The sequence below is a fragment of the Microtus ochrogaster genome, chromosome 7 (genome assembly GCF_000317375.1).
Source record: "Microtus ochrogaster isolate Prairie Vole_2 chromosome 7, MicOch1.0, whole genome shotgun sequence".
Classification (NCBI taxonomy): domain Eukaryota; kingdom Metazoa; phylum Chordata; class Mammalia; order Rodentia; family Cricetidae; genus Microtus; species Microtus ochrogaster.
Window position 1 is genome coordinate 1969412 of NC_022014.1, and position 19861 is coordinate 1989272.

Here is a 19861-nt window from a genome sequence, read left to right on the forward strand (position 1 = left end):
ATATTTTTTTAATTTATTTAACTTTTCAATGTAGTATTTGTTTGATTTAATCACACTGCTTAGACTGGGGGTATAGTTCAGGGCAAGCAGGAGGTAGGCAAGGTATTGAGTCACTTTCGAGGTCAAACACCTAAGATGGAAAAGATGATTTATATAAAATATTTTTTTAATTTTGAGATACAAGGTCTCATATATCCCAGACTGGCCTCAACTCACTATGTAGTCTTGAATGACCTTGTGTTCCTCCTGATCCTCCTGCCTCCACCTCCCAGGTGCTGCCGTTAAAGGTAGGCACTACTGTTAAAGGTATGCACTACCGCTCCTGGCTGGGTATGAAACCAGAATGCTAAGCAAACACTCTACCAGCTAAGGTACAAGCTCAGCTCCTGAATTTTGGAGTATCTCCAGATGTATTGGTAAGTGCGTGAAGAAACCTGTGCTCTAAAATACTGTCAGATCTATAGCAGTTAACAGCAGCTCCACGTTATCCATATTCAGTGAGTACTCAACTTCCAGCTTGCTTTAGGTGTGTAAGTGGAGGCCCCAGGTTTACAGTGGGTGTTTTTCTCAGTCACACTCCACTTTTTTTTTTTCCAGTCTCTGAACCTAGAGATTGCTTTCAGTTAGCCTGGCTGGCCAGCAATCTCCAAGGTTCCTCTTTTCTGATTCTCATGCTGGAATTATAGGTGCCTACTGTTGTATTCTGTATTTTTTAAAATCTGGGTGTGGGAGATCAGACTCAGGTTCTCATGTTTATGTGGCCAGCCCTCTATCCTCTCCCGACTGAGCCAGCTCCCCAGGTCTTTCCTTTGGTTTTGAACTGTGCTTGTTTGGGTCCATATAAATCAAAGTACCATGTGCCTCTAAGTCTTCTTGAAATTGGTTGATTTTTGTCTCTGTTAAACTTCTCATGGACTGAATTTGTATCCCTAGGTTGTAGACAAAGTTTCCTTTAGTCGCTGTTTCCTGTTGCTTGGCTATAATGTCTGGTTCTTTTTGTGTGTGTGGTGGGGGGGGATTCAAAGTAGGTTTTCTTAGTAGCTATGGAACTTGTCCTGGAACTTGTTCTGTAGATCAGGCTGGCCTCAAATTCACAGAGATCTGCCTGCCTCTTCCTCCCGAATGCTGGAATTAAAGGCGTGAGCCACCACCACCCGGCATATGATTTTATTTTTAAGAGTATGTGATGTGGGATTCCCCTCTGTATGCTGTGAATACCATTGGGTAATAAAGAATCTGTCTTGAGCCTATAGCAGAGCAGGGCAGAACAGAGCTAGGCAGAGGATTTGGAGTTCTAAACTGAATGCTGGGAGAAGGAAAGAGGGAGGAGTCAGGGAGAAGCCATGTAGCCCCACTGGAGACAGATGCTGGAACTTTGCCAGTAAGTTATTGGCCAAACAGTATTGCAAATAATATAGTTTTTGTGTGGTTATTTCAGAGCTGAGCAGCTGAGAACTAACAAGCGGCCTCCCTACAATAATTATGTATTTGGCTGGACTTTGGTGGTGCATACCATTAATCCCAGAATTCAGGAGGCACAGTCAGGTGAATGAATCTCTGAGAGTTCAAGGTCAGCCTGGTCTACAAAGAAAGTTCCAGGACAGCCAGGGATACTCAGAGAAACCTTGTCTCAAAGAATAAAAAATAAAATAGACTATGTATTTGTATTCGTGTGTATGTGCCACATGTATGTATGTGGGTGCCTCTCAGAGGACAGAAGAAGACATCAGATCTTGGAGCTGGAGTTACAGGTGACTGTGATCCACCTGATGTGGGTGAGTGCTGGGAGCATCCTTAACTATTGTGCCATTTCTGCAGCCCCTTTAGTTTTAATTTTTAATTACACATATTTGCGTGTGTGTCATTGTGTTTAAGTGCATGTGAGTATAGGTTCTGACAGAGGCCAGAAAGCATCCCCTGGAGCTAGTGTTATACGGGTGATTTTGAGCCATGGGACATGGCTGAATTTGGGTCTCCTAAAAGATCAGTATACTCTTATAACCACTGATCCATCTCTCCAGTCCTAATTGTCTTTTGCTTTTTGAGATAGGTACTCTCTGTGTATCCCTGTCTGTCTTGGAACTTGGCCTCGAACTCATAGGGATCTGTCTGCTTCTGCCTCTCAAGTGAAATATATATAATTATTTTTAATTATAGTTAGTTTTCCTTGAGCATTTTTAGTATTTGTTCTGTTTCTTTACTTTAATTTCCTTCTTTGGGGTTCCTGTTGGATCTTGTTTGCTCACTCCAAGATTTATCTTAAAATAAAAAAAAATGTTGTATCTTGTGTCTGTACATATTTCCATGTGTGTGTGTGTGCAGGCTTGTGTGTGCAGGCACATATGTGCCATGGCATATGTGTGGAATTCAGAACAACTTGGGGGAGTTGGTTCTATCTTTGTACTGTAGAGATCAAACTCAGGCCAGCAGGCTTGGTGACAAGCATTTTTACCTACTGAGTCATCCTGCTGGCATATTTGTCTTTTCTCTTGATCCCTTTTTAGTTTATTATTTTTAAGAGCTTTGGGATACGATTTGTATTCATGAAATTGCTGCCATCCTGTGTGCAGTTCAGGGTTTTCTAGGACGTCAGTAAGATCAGGGCAGCTGCTGGCACCATGTAGTTTCACTCTTCCACATCCCAGGAAATGCTTCCCTGGCGTCAGACTCTTCACCGCCCTGCAGTTCTTCCAGTTGCACTCATTTAGAGGGCACCGTCTCCTTACATTTGTAATTCTCTTCTTTCATGACTAATAGTATTGAATATCTTCTCATGTGCGTATCAGCCCTTATATGTGTGTGCATGCACAGTTGTGTAAGTGTTTTCAAGACAGGGTTTCACTGTGTTGTTCAGTTGATAGCCTGCAGAGCTGTCCCCCTGCTCCACCACCTTAAGCTTCTGAGACAGGGTTCTTACTGAACCTGGTGCTCACCAATTTGCCTAGACTGGCCAGCGAGCCCCAGGGGGTCCCTGTTTCTGCTCCCCCAATCCTGGGGTCACAGGTGTGTACTGCTGTCCTTTGCTGTGTATGCAGGTGCCGGTCTAGCGACGGAACTGTGTCCTCATGCTTGTAGGAGAGCCTTTCTCGTTTGGAGAGGTCTTGCTATGATTTCTTTTTCCTTTTCAAGTAGGATTTATGCGTATTTTCTAGATTCAAGTCCTTTACACATGATTTGCAAATATTCCCACCTAGTCTTTCTCACGTCCTGTGATCTGATTAATGCATATTTGAAGCAAGCAGTCCCCCACACTAAATTATATCTTCTCTATGGCCTAACTCATTGTGTCGCCCAGACTGGCGTTGATTTTTTAGATAGTCCTCTACTGTTGCCTCTGGAATGCTCTCAGCCAGCCCATCCTGCATGCTAAAGTTTTACATTTTGATGAGATCCCTCTCATCCATAAAAACAATATAATTATGTCTTCTTTTGAAAAAACTGTGTCTGTTGGTTGGAGGCCACTTGTTCATTCCTGGTTGCCCATAACTAAAATAGTCACCCATAAACTGTATTAATTAAATCACTGCTTGGTCAATCACTTAAGCATATTGCTAACTAGCTCTTATATCTAGAATTAACCCATTTTCATTATTTTATATTTTACCATGAGGTTGTGGTCTACTGGCAAGGTTCCAGCTGGCCGCTTCATGGAGTCTTGCTGACTCCACCTACTCTCTGTATATATCTTTTCCAGCCTGGCTATATTCTGTTAAGCCATCGGCCAAAAGCAGCTTCTTTATTTATTAACCAATAAAAGCAAGACATACACAGAAGGACGTCCCACGCCATGTGTCCATTAGCTTGTGTGTGTAGGTTGTCTTTCTGCCTTTGGAGAGAGTGATGTCAAGGGTGTGACTGCCTCCAAAGCACTGGCACTGCTGAGGGAGCTCATCTTAGTAAGAATGTGCTGCAACAGACCCTACAACTTCAGACTCCTGATTTTCCCACCGGGGAGCTCAGTCGTTATCTTTCTGAGAACCAGGATGTTATTCCCAAGGTTAAGAACACTTGCGGCAATGGCAGATTCCTCCAAGATGGCTCTCCCACCGTGGCTAGCTCTTGCAGTGGCTGCCCCTGCTTCTGTGCTTGGACCTGTCAGTGCTCTTGAGCTCCGAACTGTGTGAGCACGTTGCTGCTTTGTAGATGGTTAAAGGGGTCAGTGCCTGGTGTCGCCTGCCAACTGTGGATGTGTGAGTAAATATTCTTGTTTGGCAATTGCAGGTGACAGACTTGACTCAATACCTGGACCCCAGTGGGCTTGGCGTCATCAGCTTTGAAGACTTCCACCAAGGGATTGTGGCTATCAGAAGTGGAGGTAGGTCAGTTACCCCTCACTGTACCCACCACCTTTCTCCTCAGTGTTCTGTAACTACCCATTCTTCCCCAGCCACTGTGTAGGCTAGTCTGAACTCACAGAGATCCTTCTGCCTCTGCTTCCCAGTGCACCATAACACCTGGCTTAGGCCATATCTTCTCGGACTCTCAAAACATTTGGTGTTCAAGATGTTCTCTTCCCTGTTTGTTCTTGAAGCCCTACCCTCCATGATCAACAGGCTCTCAACTGCCTATTTACAGTGTGGAGGGCTACTTTCCTTCCCCAACATTTCGTGAGGAAAAATTACAAAACAAAACAAAAAAAACATAGTTATTATATATTTCCTACCCATTCTGTATGGAGAACAGCTTGCTGTGTGCGCTGTGTGGCCCATTCATCCCTCCATCCATTGTCTACAGTCTGTCTTTTCAATGGGATGCATTCGACTCATTATATTGTGCACTTCCCACTGATGCTCTGGTGTGCATCCTGGCCATCATCTAGAGTTCAGCATTTGTTCAGAGACTTTGGTTTTAAAGCAAAAAGGTACCTACTGTGAAATGTGCAAATCTTAAGTGTAGCAGTTCGAGCTGTGACAGATTGCTGAGCTTGATTATCTCTGATAAGGCTGTCATGGCAAGTTCCTCCCACCTTCTTTTTTCTTAAGGTTTATTTTATTTTTATGTGTTTTGCCTGCATGAATATGTGTTTGAGGATGCCAGTCCCCTTGAATAGACATTTGTGAGCTGCTATGTGGTTACTGGGAATTGAACCCGGGTCCTCTGGAAGAGCAGTCAGTGCTCTTAACCACTGAGCCATCTCTCTGGCTCTCCCACCTTTTTGTCAACCTATTCTGTTTTCTGTTCTTGTACATTAATTCTTAAGTTGTCACATAAATGTGTCCTGTATATATCTGACTTCTTTCCCTCAGTATGCCTCTCGTATCCACCTATGGTTTGCTTGTGGTCGTGGCTGCTTTCTGATGTGGGATGGTGGCCTACTGTGATGAGGCATCTAGCTTACCTATTGGGATAAAGTTTGAGTAAAGTTTAGAAGACTGTGTGCAAGTTTTTGTGTAGATACGTGTTTTCCTATCTCCATGTCCTGTGCCTAGGCTCTGGGGGACTGGCCGTGTGCTGGGTGTGTATTCAGTGTCTTTGCAGTGGATAGATACGTGTTTTCCTATCTCCATGTCCTGTGCCTAGGCCCTGGGGGACTGGCCGTGTGCTGGGTGTCTATTCATGTCTTCACAGTGCACACGCCACTCCCCACTCCCAGTTAGCCCATCTAGTTTCTGTTCTGCAGCTATGAAAATAGCTTTTCAGCCAGGCAGTGATAGCCCACACCTTTAATCTCACAGGAGGCAGAGGCCGGTGAATCTCTGTGAATTCAAGGCCAGCCTGGTCTACAAAATCAGTTCTAGGACAGTTATGGGGTTGATGGAGCTGGGGTGTGTTAGCTGCAGGCTTTTTGCCTCCTTGCACATTAAGTCTTTTTTTTTTTTTGTAAACTTTATTTTAATGAAAATGTAATTACACACATCAAGTCTTACTTAGTTTGTAGTCACTAGGTGAGGTCAGGTCTGAAGATACCCTTGGGCCTCAGGTCTCAGCAGCTGTCTTGTTTGTCATCACCCCAAATTATTACTGACAGTGTCACTTAGGACTGAGTTTCTAAAATATTGAGTCCTCAGATGGTTCTAGAGAAGTTGCCGTGCTACTCTTGGACTGTTCTCACCCATAAGTTTTTTATGGAACTAGCCCCCTAGGGATAATATTGTAAGCCAGCATCAAAGTGAGCCCAGTGGGTGGTGACAAGAAGTCAGATGGATGAGGTACCACTGTTGTCTAGGTGATAGGCAGGAGCTGAGACCACCATGCAGGCCAAGCCTCTCGAGGGAGGAGCAGGAGAGAGAAAGAAAGGCATGATTACCAGGTGAAGGATGCCTGGTCCAGGTTAGCAGCAAGCCAGCCTATGTGATGGGGGATGGACCAGGAAGGAAGGCCATAGTGACGGCTGGTGACTTTCCCAGTGAATAGGACGTGGGGAGAGGTGGACAAGTCAGTGAGCAGAGCTGAGCACAGGACCCTTGGTAGGGAGTAAGGTCAGTTCACCGAGGGATGAGATGGAGAACAGCCAGGATAATGCAGAGTCCCCGGACTGAGAGCCCTGTGTGCTATCTGGTAGCCTGACCTATAAGTGATAGATCGCAAGCAGCTAGATTTTCTTTCTTTTTTTAAGATTTAGTTTTTTTCAGTGATGTATATTTATGAGTATGGGTATATGCCTGTGAGGTCAAATACCCATGGTGACCAGAAGAGGGCATTAGAACCCCTGGAGTCCCTTCATGATTTTTTTATTTTTTATTTTTTTTATCCAGATATATTTATATTTTGTCATTGAAAACTTCATACAGTATCTTTGTGTTTTACTTTAATCCCAACATATTGCCCAATTAGCTTTCTTTTTTTAATGCTTTTTTTTATTGATTTTATTGAGCTCTACATTTTCCTCTGCTCCCCTCCCTGCCCCTTTCCTCCCCTGCCTCATGATTTCTTTACCTGTCAGTTATTCTTTAAAAATCTTGGTCTTTAAGTGTTTGCTAAAGTATGACATTAAACCAGGAGTGGTGAGAACTGTCTGTGATCTGAGTATTTGGTAATGTGATGGGAAGTGAGGCAGCAGTTAGAGGCAAGCATGGCTGGGCTCCTTGTCACCATCAGCCTTTCCCATGGGTCATCTAGCCATGGAGATGAGTGATAAGTTCCCACGAGACATGTCACAGCTGTCACTCTGAGTGTTTGTCATGACTGCCCCTTTCGTTGTAGATACGTTAAATAATGATCCGTTCCCTTTGGAACCACAGAGGCGCAGAGCGCTCGGCTGGTCTCTGCTGTCTTGCTGGTCTTGCTCTGCACCATCTAACCACTGTTTCTATTCTGTCTGCACAGGTGGGAGGGAGGTGTGCTGTTTGGACTCTCAGCCCCAGGGTACTCTCAGTACCGTCAGGGTGGATCAGGGGCATTCATTGGATTGCTCAGATTTGATAGTTGACTGCACAAACCTCTTCAGGCTGGGAGATACAGCAGCTAGGGCTGCGGGTAGGCAGGAAGAATCAGTCCAACAGGAGATGTCTGTGTGAGGTGATTCCTCCATGGCTGCTAGTTTGTATGCTCTACTGGACCTCAGTTAAAGCGAAGTGGTGAACTCTGCTGGGGGTGTCCTGTTATCTTGACTTGGGAGGCCTCTCCCCCATTCTCCCGCCGTCTTTGCTCTTCAGGGTCAGCTTCTTTCTGGAGGAGGGCTTGCTAGCTGGTGACCATGTCTCTCTTCTGAGTGCCTGGGTCTTGGTTTAGTGACTGAAGGTGCATGTAGATATTTTTTAATCCCCGGTGACAGCAAACAATTGTCTGAGGATGATTTATTACCCCAGTTCCACCCCCCTGTGTGCCAGATGAGATCCATCCCTAAAATCACTGTGTCCCCTTGCCTTTCCTGGGCTGATTTAAGACACTGTGGTGCCCTGTGTTCTTTCCACAGGTGACCTAGGAGGTACTTCTTGGCCTCTGCCTAAGAAGGGGGCAAGCTGGTCTCAATGAAACTCCTAGCTTCCTCTATCTCTTTATAGCCAGCCCACTCTCTTCTGCCTTCTGTGAGGAGCCATTTTCTGGCCTGTCTTTTGGTAGGTCCCACCTGTTAGATCCAAGTCCTGTCCACCCTGCTGCTGTTTCTGCCCATTTTCCTGGGGTTCTGTTTTGTTGTTGGTTTGGTTTCCTTTTTATTGTTTGTTTTTTGAGACAGGATCTCACTATATAGTCCTGGCTGGCCTAAAACTTGCTATGTGGAGCAGTATGGCCTTGAATTCAAAGATCCATTTCCTCTGCTTTGTGAGTGCTGGAATTAAATCTGTGCACCACCATTCCTAGCCCTAACTAAGTTGGTGGGTTTTTGAAACTAATTCATGTGATCCAGATTGGCCCTCAGACTTGCTATGTAGCCAAGGATGACCTTGCACTTTGGATCTTTCTGTCTTTCTCTGCCAAATGCTAGAATTCCAGGTAAGCTTCACCACTCCCATCTAGGCAGTTTACTTTGAGACAGGGTCTTGTTCTGCAGCCTTGGCTAGCTTGGTTATTCACTGTGTAGCCCATGGGGTTGCCTTGAACTCAAAACAATTCTACTTTAGCCTCCAAGAGGTGGAGTGACAGGTGTGGCCCACCCACCTCGGAAAACATTACTTTGTTAGTCGCAGCAGACAGATGCGGTACAATTGTAAGTGAGTAATTCTGCAGCAGGAATAAGTAAGTGTAATCCCAGTGCTCAGGACTCCAGTGGTTTTCTTTGTGTGTTTTGAGATAGGGTTTCTCTGTTTAGCCCTGGGTATCATGGGACTTGCTCTGTAGACCACAGAGATTCACCTGCCTTTGAGATTAAAGGCATATAACACCACCACCACCGCCGCCGCCGCCGCCGCCGCCGCCACCACCACCACCACCACCCAGTTTTGGGATTCATTTTTAATTTCATCATTTTTGCATTCTTTCTGATTGATTTAGTTAGGAATGTAAATCTCCCAGCTAGTTGTTACAAATAGTTTAATGTTTCAGAGTCTCACCCTGCTACCACACTGTGGGTACACTGCCTTGAGTTCAGCCTGGACCTGGAGGATAGTGGTCTCCTTACAGTGAGCTGTGGGGATCTGCAGAGATGAGGTTAAATGCGGCAGACCTGAGCTAACTATTCTGGAGGCCAGAGCAGAATCCTTTGCCTTTGGTGCTGGCTTTCTGGTGGGAGATGATAAAGTGGGAGACTAGGGGGTGTGGGAGTGAATCAGGGGTGACACCAGGCAGGGGTGTCTTATAGGGTAGGGATGTGTGCCTGGTGTGTAGGGGACTGGGGTCAGAAGGTAGAGGAATGGGCTGTGGAGATCAGCTGTCTAGTGGTGTAGTGGGAAACTGGGCCTTTTCTGGGACTGAACAAACTTATGACTACCCCAGCCTGGGCCATGGAGAGTGCTGTGCAGGATGTTGAAGGAACTGCTCAGTGCACCTGCCGATTAGCGCAGAGGCTTTGCTTTTCTGCCTTTGTCATTTTGGGGTTTCATTTCCATCTGATTAGGAGGACACAGTGAAAACAGAATAAAAGATGAAGTCAGAGGTGACTTTGAAAGATTTTATAGCACTTAGAAGCATTCAGAAAGGAAGCCATGCTTATCTGAACTACGTTTCCAGTGAAGTTCATCTCAGGTCCTGCTGTAATGCACTGGTGTAGCGATGGACAGCATGTATTGCCTGTCAACCTCATTCTACGTTGGAGGGCAGCATAGTAAACCACAGTATATTGACCTAGTTTGCGGGGAAGCGCAAGACGCCTGCTGTCACAGCCACAAGCACTGTTCCAGGAATAGAATGAGACAGGGAACTGTTACAAATAGGCCATGGCTCTGGCTCATACATCCCTAGCTCTGGAAGGACAAGATAAATGCACATTAAAAATTTCCACTTACGGGTCTGGAGAGATGACTCAGGGGGCTGGAGAGATGGCTTAATGGTTAAGAGCACTGACTGCTGTTGCAGAGGACCTTGGTTCAATTCCCAGCACCCACATGGCAGCTCACAAATGTCGGTAACTCTAGTTTCAGGGGACCGACACCCATGGCAAAACACCAATGTACAAAAATTCCACTTAACAAATAGCTGTGATGGTGACACCTTTAATACTAGCCTTAGCAGGTGGACAGGTGGGTGGGTCTCTGTGAATTCAAGGCCGGCCTGGTTTATATAACAAATTCTAAGCCAGCCAGAGCTACGTAGTGACAACCTGTATCAAAACAGAGTATTTCCACATAAGGAGACTAAGGCAGGAGGATCTCAAGTTAAGGCCTGTCTGGACAATTTAGTGAGACCTTGTCTCAAAGGAAAAATGAGGAGCTGGGCCGGGCAACAGCGGTATACTTCTTTAATCCCAGATGACACCCATAATGCTAGGATTCAGGAGTCAGAGGCAGGTAGATCTCTGAGTTGGACCCAGCCTGGTCTACAGAGCTAGTTTCAGGACAGCTAAAGCTACACAAAGAAACACTGTCCGGGGGGGGGGGGTCTGGAAAGATGGCTTAGTGGTTAAGAGCACCCTTGGACTCTCACTGTTGCTTCTGCAGTCCTGTCCTTAGTTACCCAGGTCTGTTTGTTAGTGTCCAACTCTCAGAATCTGTGGTGGTTGGTTTTTTGTTTTGTTTTTTTTTCTTGAGACAGCGTTTTTCTGTGTAACAGCCCTGGCTGTCCTGGAACTAGCTTTTGTAGACCAGGCTGGTCTCGAACTCACAGAGATCTGCCTGCCTCTGCCTCCTGAGTGCTGGGATTAAAGGCGTGACTTGTTGAGGTTTTGTGGTTGTGTTTTTCTTCATTTGTCTAGATCAAAGCATGAACTATCTCTGGTCTTTGTGGCTCGTTTAGAGGGAGCCAGTACTGACTATTCCAGAGCATTTCTTCCCGGATCGTCGGGAAGGTTGCTGCTCCACTTAGCCGTTGAGATACGACTATATGAACTGGTTATGCTTCACACTTGTAATCCAGTACTTGAGAATGGACAGAGAAGGCTGAACGACTGATAGACAACCAGCCTGGGTTTCAGAAAACCTTGCCTCAAAAATAAAACAAGGGCCGGCGATGGTGGCGCACACCTTTAATCCCAGCACTTGGGAGGCAGAGGCAGGCGGATCTCTGTGAGTTCGAGACCAGCCTGGTCTACAGAGAGCTAGTTCCAGGACAGGCTCCAAAGCCACAGAGAAACCCTGTCTCGAAAAACCAAATAAAAAGGGGGAAGGACTGAGGTGTTTTTTTTCCCCTCCCTACCCTATTATTTATTTATTTTGTTTGTTTTGTCCTTTTTTTTTCTTTTCTTTTCTTTTTTTTTTTTTTTTGGAGACATGGTTTTTCTGTGTGTGGCTCTGGCTGTCCTGGAATTCACTCTGTAGACCAGGCTAGCCTTGAATTCAGAGATCCGCCCACCTCTGCCTCCCAAGTGCTAGGATTAAGGTGTGTACGACCTCATCCGACTTATTTTTAATGATTTTTGTGTGCGAGTGTTTACATGAGGTAAGTGTGATAATCACTACTCTATAGAAGTGAAGCTGTGTGTTTACATATGTGTGGGTGTGGAATGGGAACCAGAGACCAACCTGAGGTATCAGTCCTCACCCCTACCATGTTTGAGACAGGGTCCCTGCTGCTGCACTGTGTGCACCAGGCTAGTTGGCCCATAGGTTCGTAGGCTTCTCCTTTCTCCACCCCCCCATCCTACACTTGGAAAGTTGGGATGCAGGTGCGTGATACGGTACCCAGTTTTATATGGGGTCTGGAATTTAAACTTAGATCCCCATGCTGCACACAAGCCCCTGTGCCCACTATGCTGCCTCCCAGCCTGATTGGACTGTTGGAACAAGTGCTGATAGAAGCTTGCCTGTGTTCAAGATATTTTTGTGTGTTTGTTTTTTGAAATTTCTCTGTGTAACCCTGACTGTCGTGGAACTCACTCTTTAGACCAGGCTGGCAACACTCGGGAGGCAGAGGCAGGCGGATCTCTGTGAGTTCGAGACCAGCCTGGTCTACAGAGAGCTAGTTCCAGGACAGGCTCCAAAGCCACAGAGAAACCCTGTCTCGAAAAACCAAAAAAAAAAAAAACCAGGCTGGCCTTGTACTCAGAGATCCACCTGCCTCTGTCTCCTGGAGTGCTGGGATTAAAGGCCTGTGCCACCACCACCAGGCTGTGTTAATGATATTGACTAAGCAATCAAACTGTAAGTCAATGTACTCCATGAAAGAAATTACTTAGTAATGAGACTTTGGTATGGATGACCTTCTGTATCCTTCCTTGGGCACAATGTCCCTTGAGCATCTTGAAGACCATGGATGTTGGCACCTCTTTTCTTAGAGGAAGATGCAGGTGTTTTATAATTGAAATGTTTCGAAAATGTCTCTGGCATTGAGTTCAGAAGTTGGTGCTTCTTTACAATTTACTTTCTTAGCTGCTAGAGAGATGGCTTAACAGCTAAGAGATTAGCTGCTCTTGCAGAGGACCTGGATTCGATTCCTAGCACCTACATGGAAACTTATAGCCATCTATAACACCAGTTCCAGAGAATCTGATACCTTGTCTGGCCTCCAGGCACCAGGATGTATATAGTATTCACATACATATATGCAGGCAAATATCCACACATTTAAAATTATAAAAAAGAAGTCTTTTTAAAAACATACCTTATAGCTGGACGGTGGTGGTGCATGCCTTTAATCCCAACACTTGGGAGGCAGAGGCAGGCGGATCTCTGTGAGTTCGAGGCCAGCCTGGGCTATAAGAGCTAGTTCCAGGACATTCTCAAAAGCTACAGAGAAACCCTGTCTCAAAAAAATCAAAAATAAAATAAAGACAACTTGCTGAGGCACACACCTTTCATCAAAGTACTCTAGAAGTAGAAGCAAGCAGATCTCTGAGTTCAAAGCCTGCCTGATCTATATATCAAATTCTAGGCCAGTCATGGCTATACAACAGGACTCCGCCTTGGAAACAAGCAAACAACAAGACAACAGTAACCATAGCTCCTGGGGACTGGGGAGGTGACTTAGCAGTTAAGAACACTTGCTGTTCCTCCAGGAGGCTCAAGTTCAGTTCTAGCACTCATTTCAGGTGGTTCACAACTGCCTGTAACTTTGTCTTTAGGGGAATCTAATCCCCTCTTCTGGCCTCTATGGGCACAGGCACACACGTGATGTATGTATGGTGTTATACACCCTTAATTCCAATGCTCAGGAAGCAAAAGTAGATGGATGGATCTCTGTGAGTTCAATTCGACCTGGCCTACAGAACAAGTTCCAAGGCATCCAGGACTATGTAGAGAAGCTCTTTCAAAAATAAAGAATAATTTTAAACTCAATGTCATATTTTGAGATATTTTCACTGTATTATTCATTGGGTTTGAGTGTGCATACAGATATGGACACATACATGTCATGGCATGCACCTGGAAGTCACAGAACAACATTGGGTCTTAGTTTTATATTTTCCTGATGCGGGCTCCAGGGATCAACCTCATCTTGTCAGACTTAGTGGCAAGCACTTTTATCCATTGAACGTTCTTGCTGGTCCAAACCCACTTTATACACACACACACACACACACACACACACACACACACCAGTAAAGCAGAATAAAATAAACTGTTGAGTGTAACACCTAGACACTGCATTTTTCAGTGTTTACCCGGACAAGATGTTGGTGATGTTGAGTGGGGTTTGTATGTAACCCCTTTCAAGGCTGTATGTTTTTGCAGAACTAGGAATCTTGCACTTTTCCTTTCAATGTTGTTTGGTGTTTTTTTTTTTAAGATTTATTTATTAATTATGTATACAGTATTCTGTCTGCATGTTTGCCTGAAGGCCAGAAGAGGGCACCAGATCTCATTACAGACAGTTGTGAGCCACCATGTGGTTACTGGGAATTGAACTCAGAACCTCTGGAAGAGCAGTCAGTGAGTGCTCTTAACCTCTGAGCCATCTCTCCAACCCTGGCTCTTTTTTTTTTAAAGTCATGTACATACAAACTTCTCAGCACCCTAGCAAGCACTGTTGTCTACTGGGGGGTGTGGTTCTTGTGCACCCCCTCTGCCCTCTCCCGCTGGAGTTCTCAGCTTGAGGTCCACAGTAGTGTACCTTTTGCTGCAGTGAGTCCCGTCCACCCATCTCATGGCAGCTCAGCCTTAGAAGCGTAAAACTAGGAGTCCTAGTTACACACTGTTCCTCCACCATGGACCCCTCTGGACATCACTGGGTGGCCTGCTGAGGACTGGTCTTCTCTCCACAGATCCTGATGGCCAGCTGCACAATGTGGAGCCTGTCCACGATGAAGAGCCCCCTGCCTGCGCCGATGAGTTTGACGACTTTGTCACCTATGAGGCAAGTGCTTTCTTGACTGCGAGCTCCCTTGCCCCCTGTGTTCTCCTGAGCAGCAGAGCTGCTTCAGTGCTGTGCCCCGTGTGTGTGGGAGGGAGGCTGTGGGAGACCTTGGCTGTGGCAGAAACCACAGATGATTCCCACTGGCCTGGTTGGGCCCAGGATCTACATGTTCAAAAGTCATCTCTCGGGCCTGTTGTGTAGAGGTTTGTGGACAGTTAGGCTCTGTGACATCCTCGCTGTCACCTTCTACCACGCAGAGGCAGAACAGAAGACACTGAAGGTTTCCCTTTGTAAACTTGAAAATAATTGTGTTTGGAAACATGGACTGACCTGCCTCCTGCCCTATGTCCCTTACTGTCTACTCCTGGGAAAAGCTAGGGTTGTGCTTTGTGGTGTCTCTTATAACTGTGGGTTCCTTGTCACCCAGCTGGGGACAAAGTCACAGCAAAGGAAGGCAGACCACTGTAACTGGAGAGAGATGAGTCTCGAGTCATATGGCTGATCTACAGGATTTTCTTTATAAAATACATGGAGTTGTTGCCCTGGTGTTCAGAGTGGCTTAGAGACAGGGTGCATGAGCCCAGGAATTCTGGGCTGTCCTGCCAATGTAGTGAGACCAATCTTGAAAACATGAGTTATAACTGAGCCTTTGGTTTGTGGATAGAAGTGGCAGCTGTCAGCATTTCAGCCTTCTAAGTGATACAGACTGGTGAGATTGAAGGTTCTTAAGTTCTTAGAACCTTTTCTCCTTTGTAGCATGAGGAGCTGGGCCCTCTATGTCTAACTAGTTTCCTTTTGAGGGCTAATGCACCACAGAACTCAGGCTTTTTAATCCCAGTCTCTCTCTCTCTCTCTCTCTCTCTCTCTCTCTCTCTCTCTCTCTCTCTCTCTCTTTCTCTCTCTCTCTCTCTTTTAGACAGGGTTTCTCTGTAGCTTTGGAGCCTGTCCTGGAACTAGCTTTTGTAGACCAGGCTGGCCTTGAAGTCACAGAGATCTGCCTATCTCTGCACCCCAAGTGCTGGGATTAAAGGCATGCGCCACCACTGCCTGGTCCTAATTTCTCTTTTAAAAACTTATTTCTAGTATGTGTGTGTGTCTGTGTTTGAGTAAGTGCACATGAGTGCAGGCACCTATGGAGGTCAGAGCTGAAGTTAAAGGCACTTGTAAGCCACGTAATGTGGGTGCTGAGAATCAAACTTGTGTTGTGCAGAAGAGCAGTGACCCTTAACCCCTGAGCCTTCTCTCCTAGCACTCTGATTTGTGTTTTAGATGAAAGAAACAGTTCTACGTGTTTTGTTTACTTTTAAAATCTTGAAAGATTTCATTTTTGAAGGTTTTGAGTTTTTAGTACATGGACCAAATAGTACAGAGGATTTCCATATGATGCCTTGCCTTAGTGTTCCTGTTACAAGCACGCTTGCACTGGTGGGCCACAGCTGATGCTTCACTGCTGACCAGCATTTGCTACTCATGAAGCCTTGTGTCTGAGACAGCATCACAGACTGTCATTTGCCACTCACCAAGTCCCCTGCGCTCTGCCATGCCCCATGTGCCCCTGGCTGCCCTGGGTTTGGCAGAGTTGTGTTTCTGCCTTTCCTGGGTGTCTCTGAGGTGCACTCAGATCTGCTCTTCTCACTCTGGCTCAATGTTTCTTCTGTGTCTTGCTTTTCAGGTTTGCAGGTACTGTTCTCAGAACTAGGTACTGCTACAAACTTACAGTTTTTTCTTTAAATCAAATAGCTAGTCATGATGTTACAGGCTCCAATCCTCGTGCTTGGTAGGTGGAAACAGGAGGATCAGAAATTCAGTAACGTTTGTTGACATCGTGAGTTCAAAGCCTATATAGACTGGACCATATGATACCCTGTCTTTAAAAAAAGTGTTGCCAGATGTGGTAGCTCATTCTTTTAATCCCAGCATTCAGGAGGCAGAGACAAGCAGATCTCTGAGTTTGAAGCCAGCCTGGTCTACATTGCAAGTTGCAGGACAGTCAGAACTACACATTCAAAAAACAAACAAACAAACAAATAAAAACAAAAAAATCAAACAAATGTCAAACATTCTTTTGTTGGTTTGTTAGTTTTCTGAGACAGGGTTTCTCTAGGGTTCTAGGCTGTCCTAGAACTTGCTATGTAGACCAAACTGGCCTTGAATTCACGGAGATCTACCTGCCTCTGCCTCCCAAGAGCTGAGATCCCAGCTTCCAGCATCTTCTTAAAGTGGAGCTCTATATGTCAAATCCAGATGCCATATTTGGTACTTAGAGACTATTAGCCTTTTACTGATTTGCTGCAGATAGTTCCTGTTAGACCTGCGATTCTAGTGGGACTTGGTGTCTGTAAGCATATGCTGGCAGGAGTACATGAGTCATTACTTGCTCATGCACACTCTCTGTTAGGGTCTCCTAGTAGTCCTGGCTCCTACTGCCACTTTCCAGGGGACCTCTTGGGTGTTTAGCTTGCAATAGCAAAAAATTAAGTGAGTCAGGGAAGAGTTAGGGAGCTGAGTTAAGCTGCTGGTGATGTTTACAGGAATGATCATGAGAAGAAAGCTCATTGTCCAAGAATCTGAGCAGGCCAAGGGAAGACCGGCATTTTGGGTAGAGACCACTTATCATGGTTTCTGGAAGGGCAGTGAGGAAGTCACCACAAGAACAAGCAGGACCAGAAGATAAGGGTGTCCTAGAACTGTTCTGGCTGTGCTTTCTGTGTGCCTCCCTCCTCTCCCACTGCTGGGAGCTGGAGAGACCACTCTTTTTGATGAGAATGTGTCTTTTGTACAAACTGTTATCAGGAAGGTTAAAGTGTACAGCCAAGCTCCTCTTTGTTCCCTGCCTGTTTAAGACCAGCAAGGACGCTTCCTGGACTTTGCTTCTCCCCACCTGGCCAGCAGCAGCTTAACGGAGCGTGTCTGGGAGCAGGTTAAACTTTCTCTGAGGTGGTGATGTGCTGTCAGGTGAGCACATGGATTTTGCAGGAACACCAGCACAGCTAACAAACAGGAAGGTGACAGTCAGAGAAGAGAAGCCAGCGACTTGGTGAGCTGGGACACATGATGAGGAGGAGGTCATCAACAACAACACACCCTTCCCAGAGCCTGGGCTAGAGACAGGCCTGTGAAGATGCTTGGCCATCATCTGAGGGTAAGGAGAGACCTGAGAGTGCACTGTGCCTGGATTGTGCCCGAATTCTATTTCTATGGAGAGAAAGGCTTGTGAAGGGTGGAACCATAGCCTGGACTATGTGAGCTGCCGGGCATTGTTAGCCATACCTGATAGACTGAACTAAGTATCTCATCTGTTGGTTGGTGCCTTAGATGATTAGTTACCTAGTGATTGTAATGACACATTTGGAAGCTTTTTAAGGCACTTTGATTTTAAAGTGAGTTCATCTTTACTTTGGTATTAGGTAAAAATTTTAGAAGTTGGTAATATAAAGTTGTTGCCTTCTGGGCAAAGCCAGGTCCTGGCTGGCTGGTAGATGTGGCCCAGTGGGTGAGGCTGTGTGCTCTGCTTGCTGTGTGTGTCGTGAGCTGTGTAGTAGTACTGTGCTCGCGGGTGAGGGGTTTTGTGCCTGTTTTGAAGGGCCTTTGGAAAATAGATTTGCTATTTAGCTCTTTGGCACCTGTGCAGGGCCCTTGCACAGTAGTGGCTGGCAGAAGAACCAAGTCTCAGGCGCCGCCGGGGGCAGGGTCTCAGCTGGGCATCTATCCTTCCATTGCCTCAGAGTCTGTCTTCCTCCTTTGTGGCTGACTTGAATCTAGTAGACCATTAGCAATCTGGGGCTTCATGTTTGTGTCCCATATCCCACAGAGGATTCTGAGTGATTTTTGCAGTGCTTGAGTGTGGGACCTCTTGACCTTGTTAGTTTGCACATGCGGCTGTGTCCCGCTCTGTGACTGGGGCTCTGCAGTTACTCCACAGTGCTCCTTTAGAAACTAGACTGTGTCGAACAGCCTCCCTCCAGGATCTGTGCTCCAGATGGAGACAGTGACATGTACCTCTTTGCCCTGGTGTTGGTAGAGTTGATTCGGTCTCATACTCTGCCTAACTCCACGGATGGTGCCGTCCTCGGCCTGTGCTCCCAGGGACACCACCCTCAGCCTCATGAGAACTCTGTGGAATGAGTAGAGTCCAGCTTTTGGACTCTTTCCACCCCAGGAGGAGATGTGCTAACTCCACTGAGAACTTGTTACCCCTATTCCAAGTGGCCAGGGTGGAGCAGTGAGTACCTGGCATATGTGCACACGGGCTGGTTTTAAAAAACAAATCATTACATTATTCATGGGGCAGGGGTCGCCCATTCTACAGCGCAGGTATGGAGCTCACTATCTGGGTCCTGGATCAGACTCCAGGCATCAGGCTTGATGGCAAGTGCCTTTACTGGATGAGTCATCTGGTTTTGTTTTGTTTTGACACAAGGTCTCACACTACAGACCAGCCTGGCTCTGAACTCAGAGATCCACCTGCCCCTGCCTCCCAAGTGCTGAGATTAAAGGAGTGTGCCACCAAGGCCTGAAGATATTTTTATTTTTTAATTAAAAATTCATACAGTATATTTCAATCATGGTTCCCCTCCCCCATTTCCTCTAATATCCTCCCTATCTCCCTACCCATTCCAACTCCAGGCGTTCTTTTTGTCTCCTTTAGAAAGCAACAAAGAAAAAAGAAAAGAAAAGAAAAAGTGCAGAAACACACACCCTGAGACACACATACAGACCAAAACAGAACTCATATAAACACTAATCAGAAACCGTAATAAACAAGCAAAAGGCCATTAAGATAAAAAAAAATGTACAAACAAAGCAACAGGAGACAAAAAAAAAATCTGTAAAAACCCACTCTGGGTTGGCTTTTTAAAAAGCTGCCTCAAGCTGGGGAGATGGCCAAGCAGTTAGGAGCACTTGTTGCCTTGAATCAGGGCTGAGTTCAATTCTCAGCACTCATTTGGTGGCTTAGAACCATCCGCAACCCCAGTTCCAGGAGAACCAACAAGCATACATGTTGTGCACATGCATGCATAAAGGTAGAACATTCATACACATAAAACAAAAATATGTCTAAAGATTTTAAAGTTACCTCAAGGCCACCTTTTACATAAGCAACAACCTGTTATGAGGTCTTGGGAAGGTCCTGCCGGGTTAGTTGGGGTCTTGTCCGGCTCCCAGATCTACCTGCTTCCTTTGTCTAAGATCCACAACTTGGTGCTGAGCATGGTCTCTTGTGGGGCTGTATTTATGCACCAGGGACAACATTCTTTTAGAAGTTTTTGCTACTACTAATGAACTGTGTCTAGTCTTTGTTTTTATTCTCCTTGGAAATCTACAGGGTTTTCTTAGTGCCTGGGTAAGTGACTATCAGCCTCCCCTCATGGACCATCAGGACATCAGGAGTCTACACAGGATGGTGTCCTGTTTGTCCACCATCTCCTGTAGGCCAGGCCTTGGACAGTTGCCTGTGCCTGCCTGCTGTGCTAGCCTCTCTGAACTGGCTTCTGCAGGATGGAGTCCTGGCCTGCCTCATTCAGGAGAGAGCTGCTTAGGTGCATGGGTAAAACAGAACTGGACTGTAAAGGTCACTTTCTTTCTTTCTTTCTTTTTT

At 45.9% G+C, this 19861-nt stretch overlaps 1 protein-coding gene across 3 annotated transcripts in view; it reads left to right on the forward strand.

Moving 5' to 3' along the window:
* Positions 1-19861, forward strand: part of Rab11fip3 (RAB11 family interacting protein 3) — a 78850-nt gene that overhangs the window by 28203 nt on the left and 30786 nt on the right. For all 3 annotated transcript variants that reach the window (XM_005349056.3, XM_005349058.2, XM_026780247.1), the window contains exons 2-3: positions 4222-4315; positions 14171-14262. In XM_005349056.3, the coding sequence (XP_005349113.1) occupies positions 4222-4315; positions 14171-14262 (186 nt within the window). The remainder of the gene's footprint in view (positions 1-4221; positions 4316-14170; positions 14263-19861) is intronic.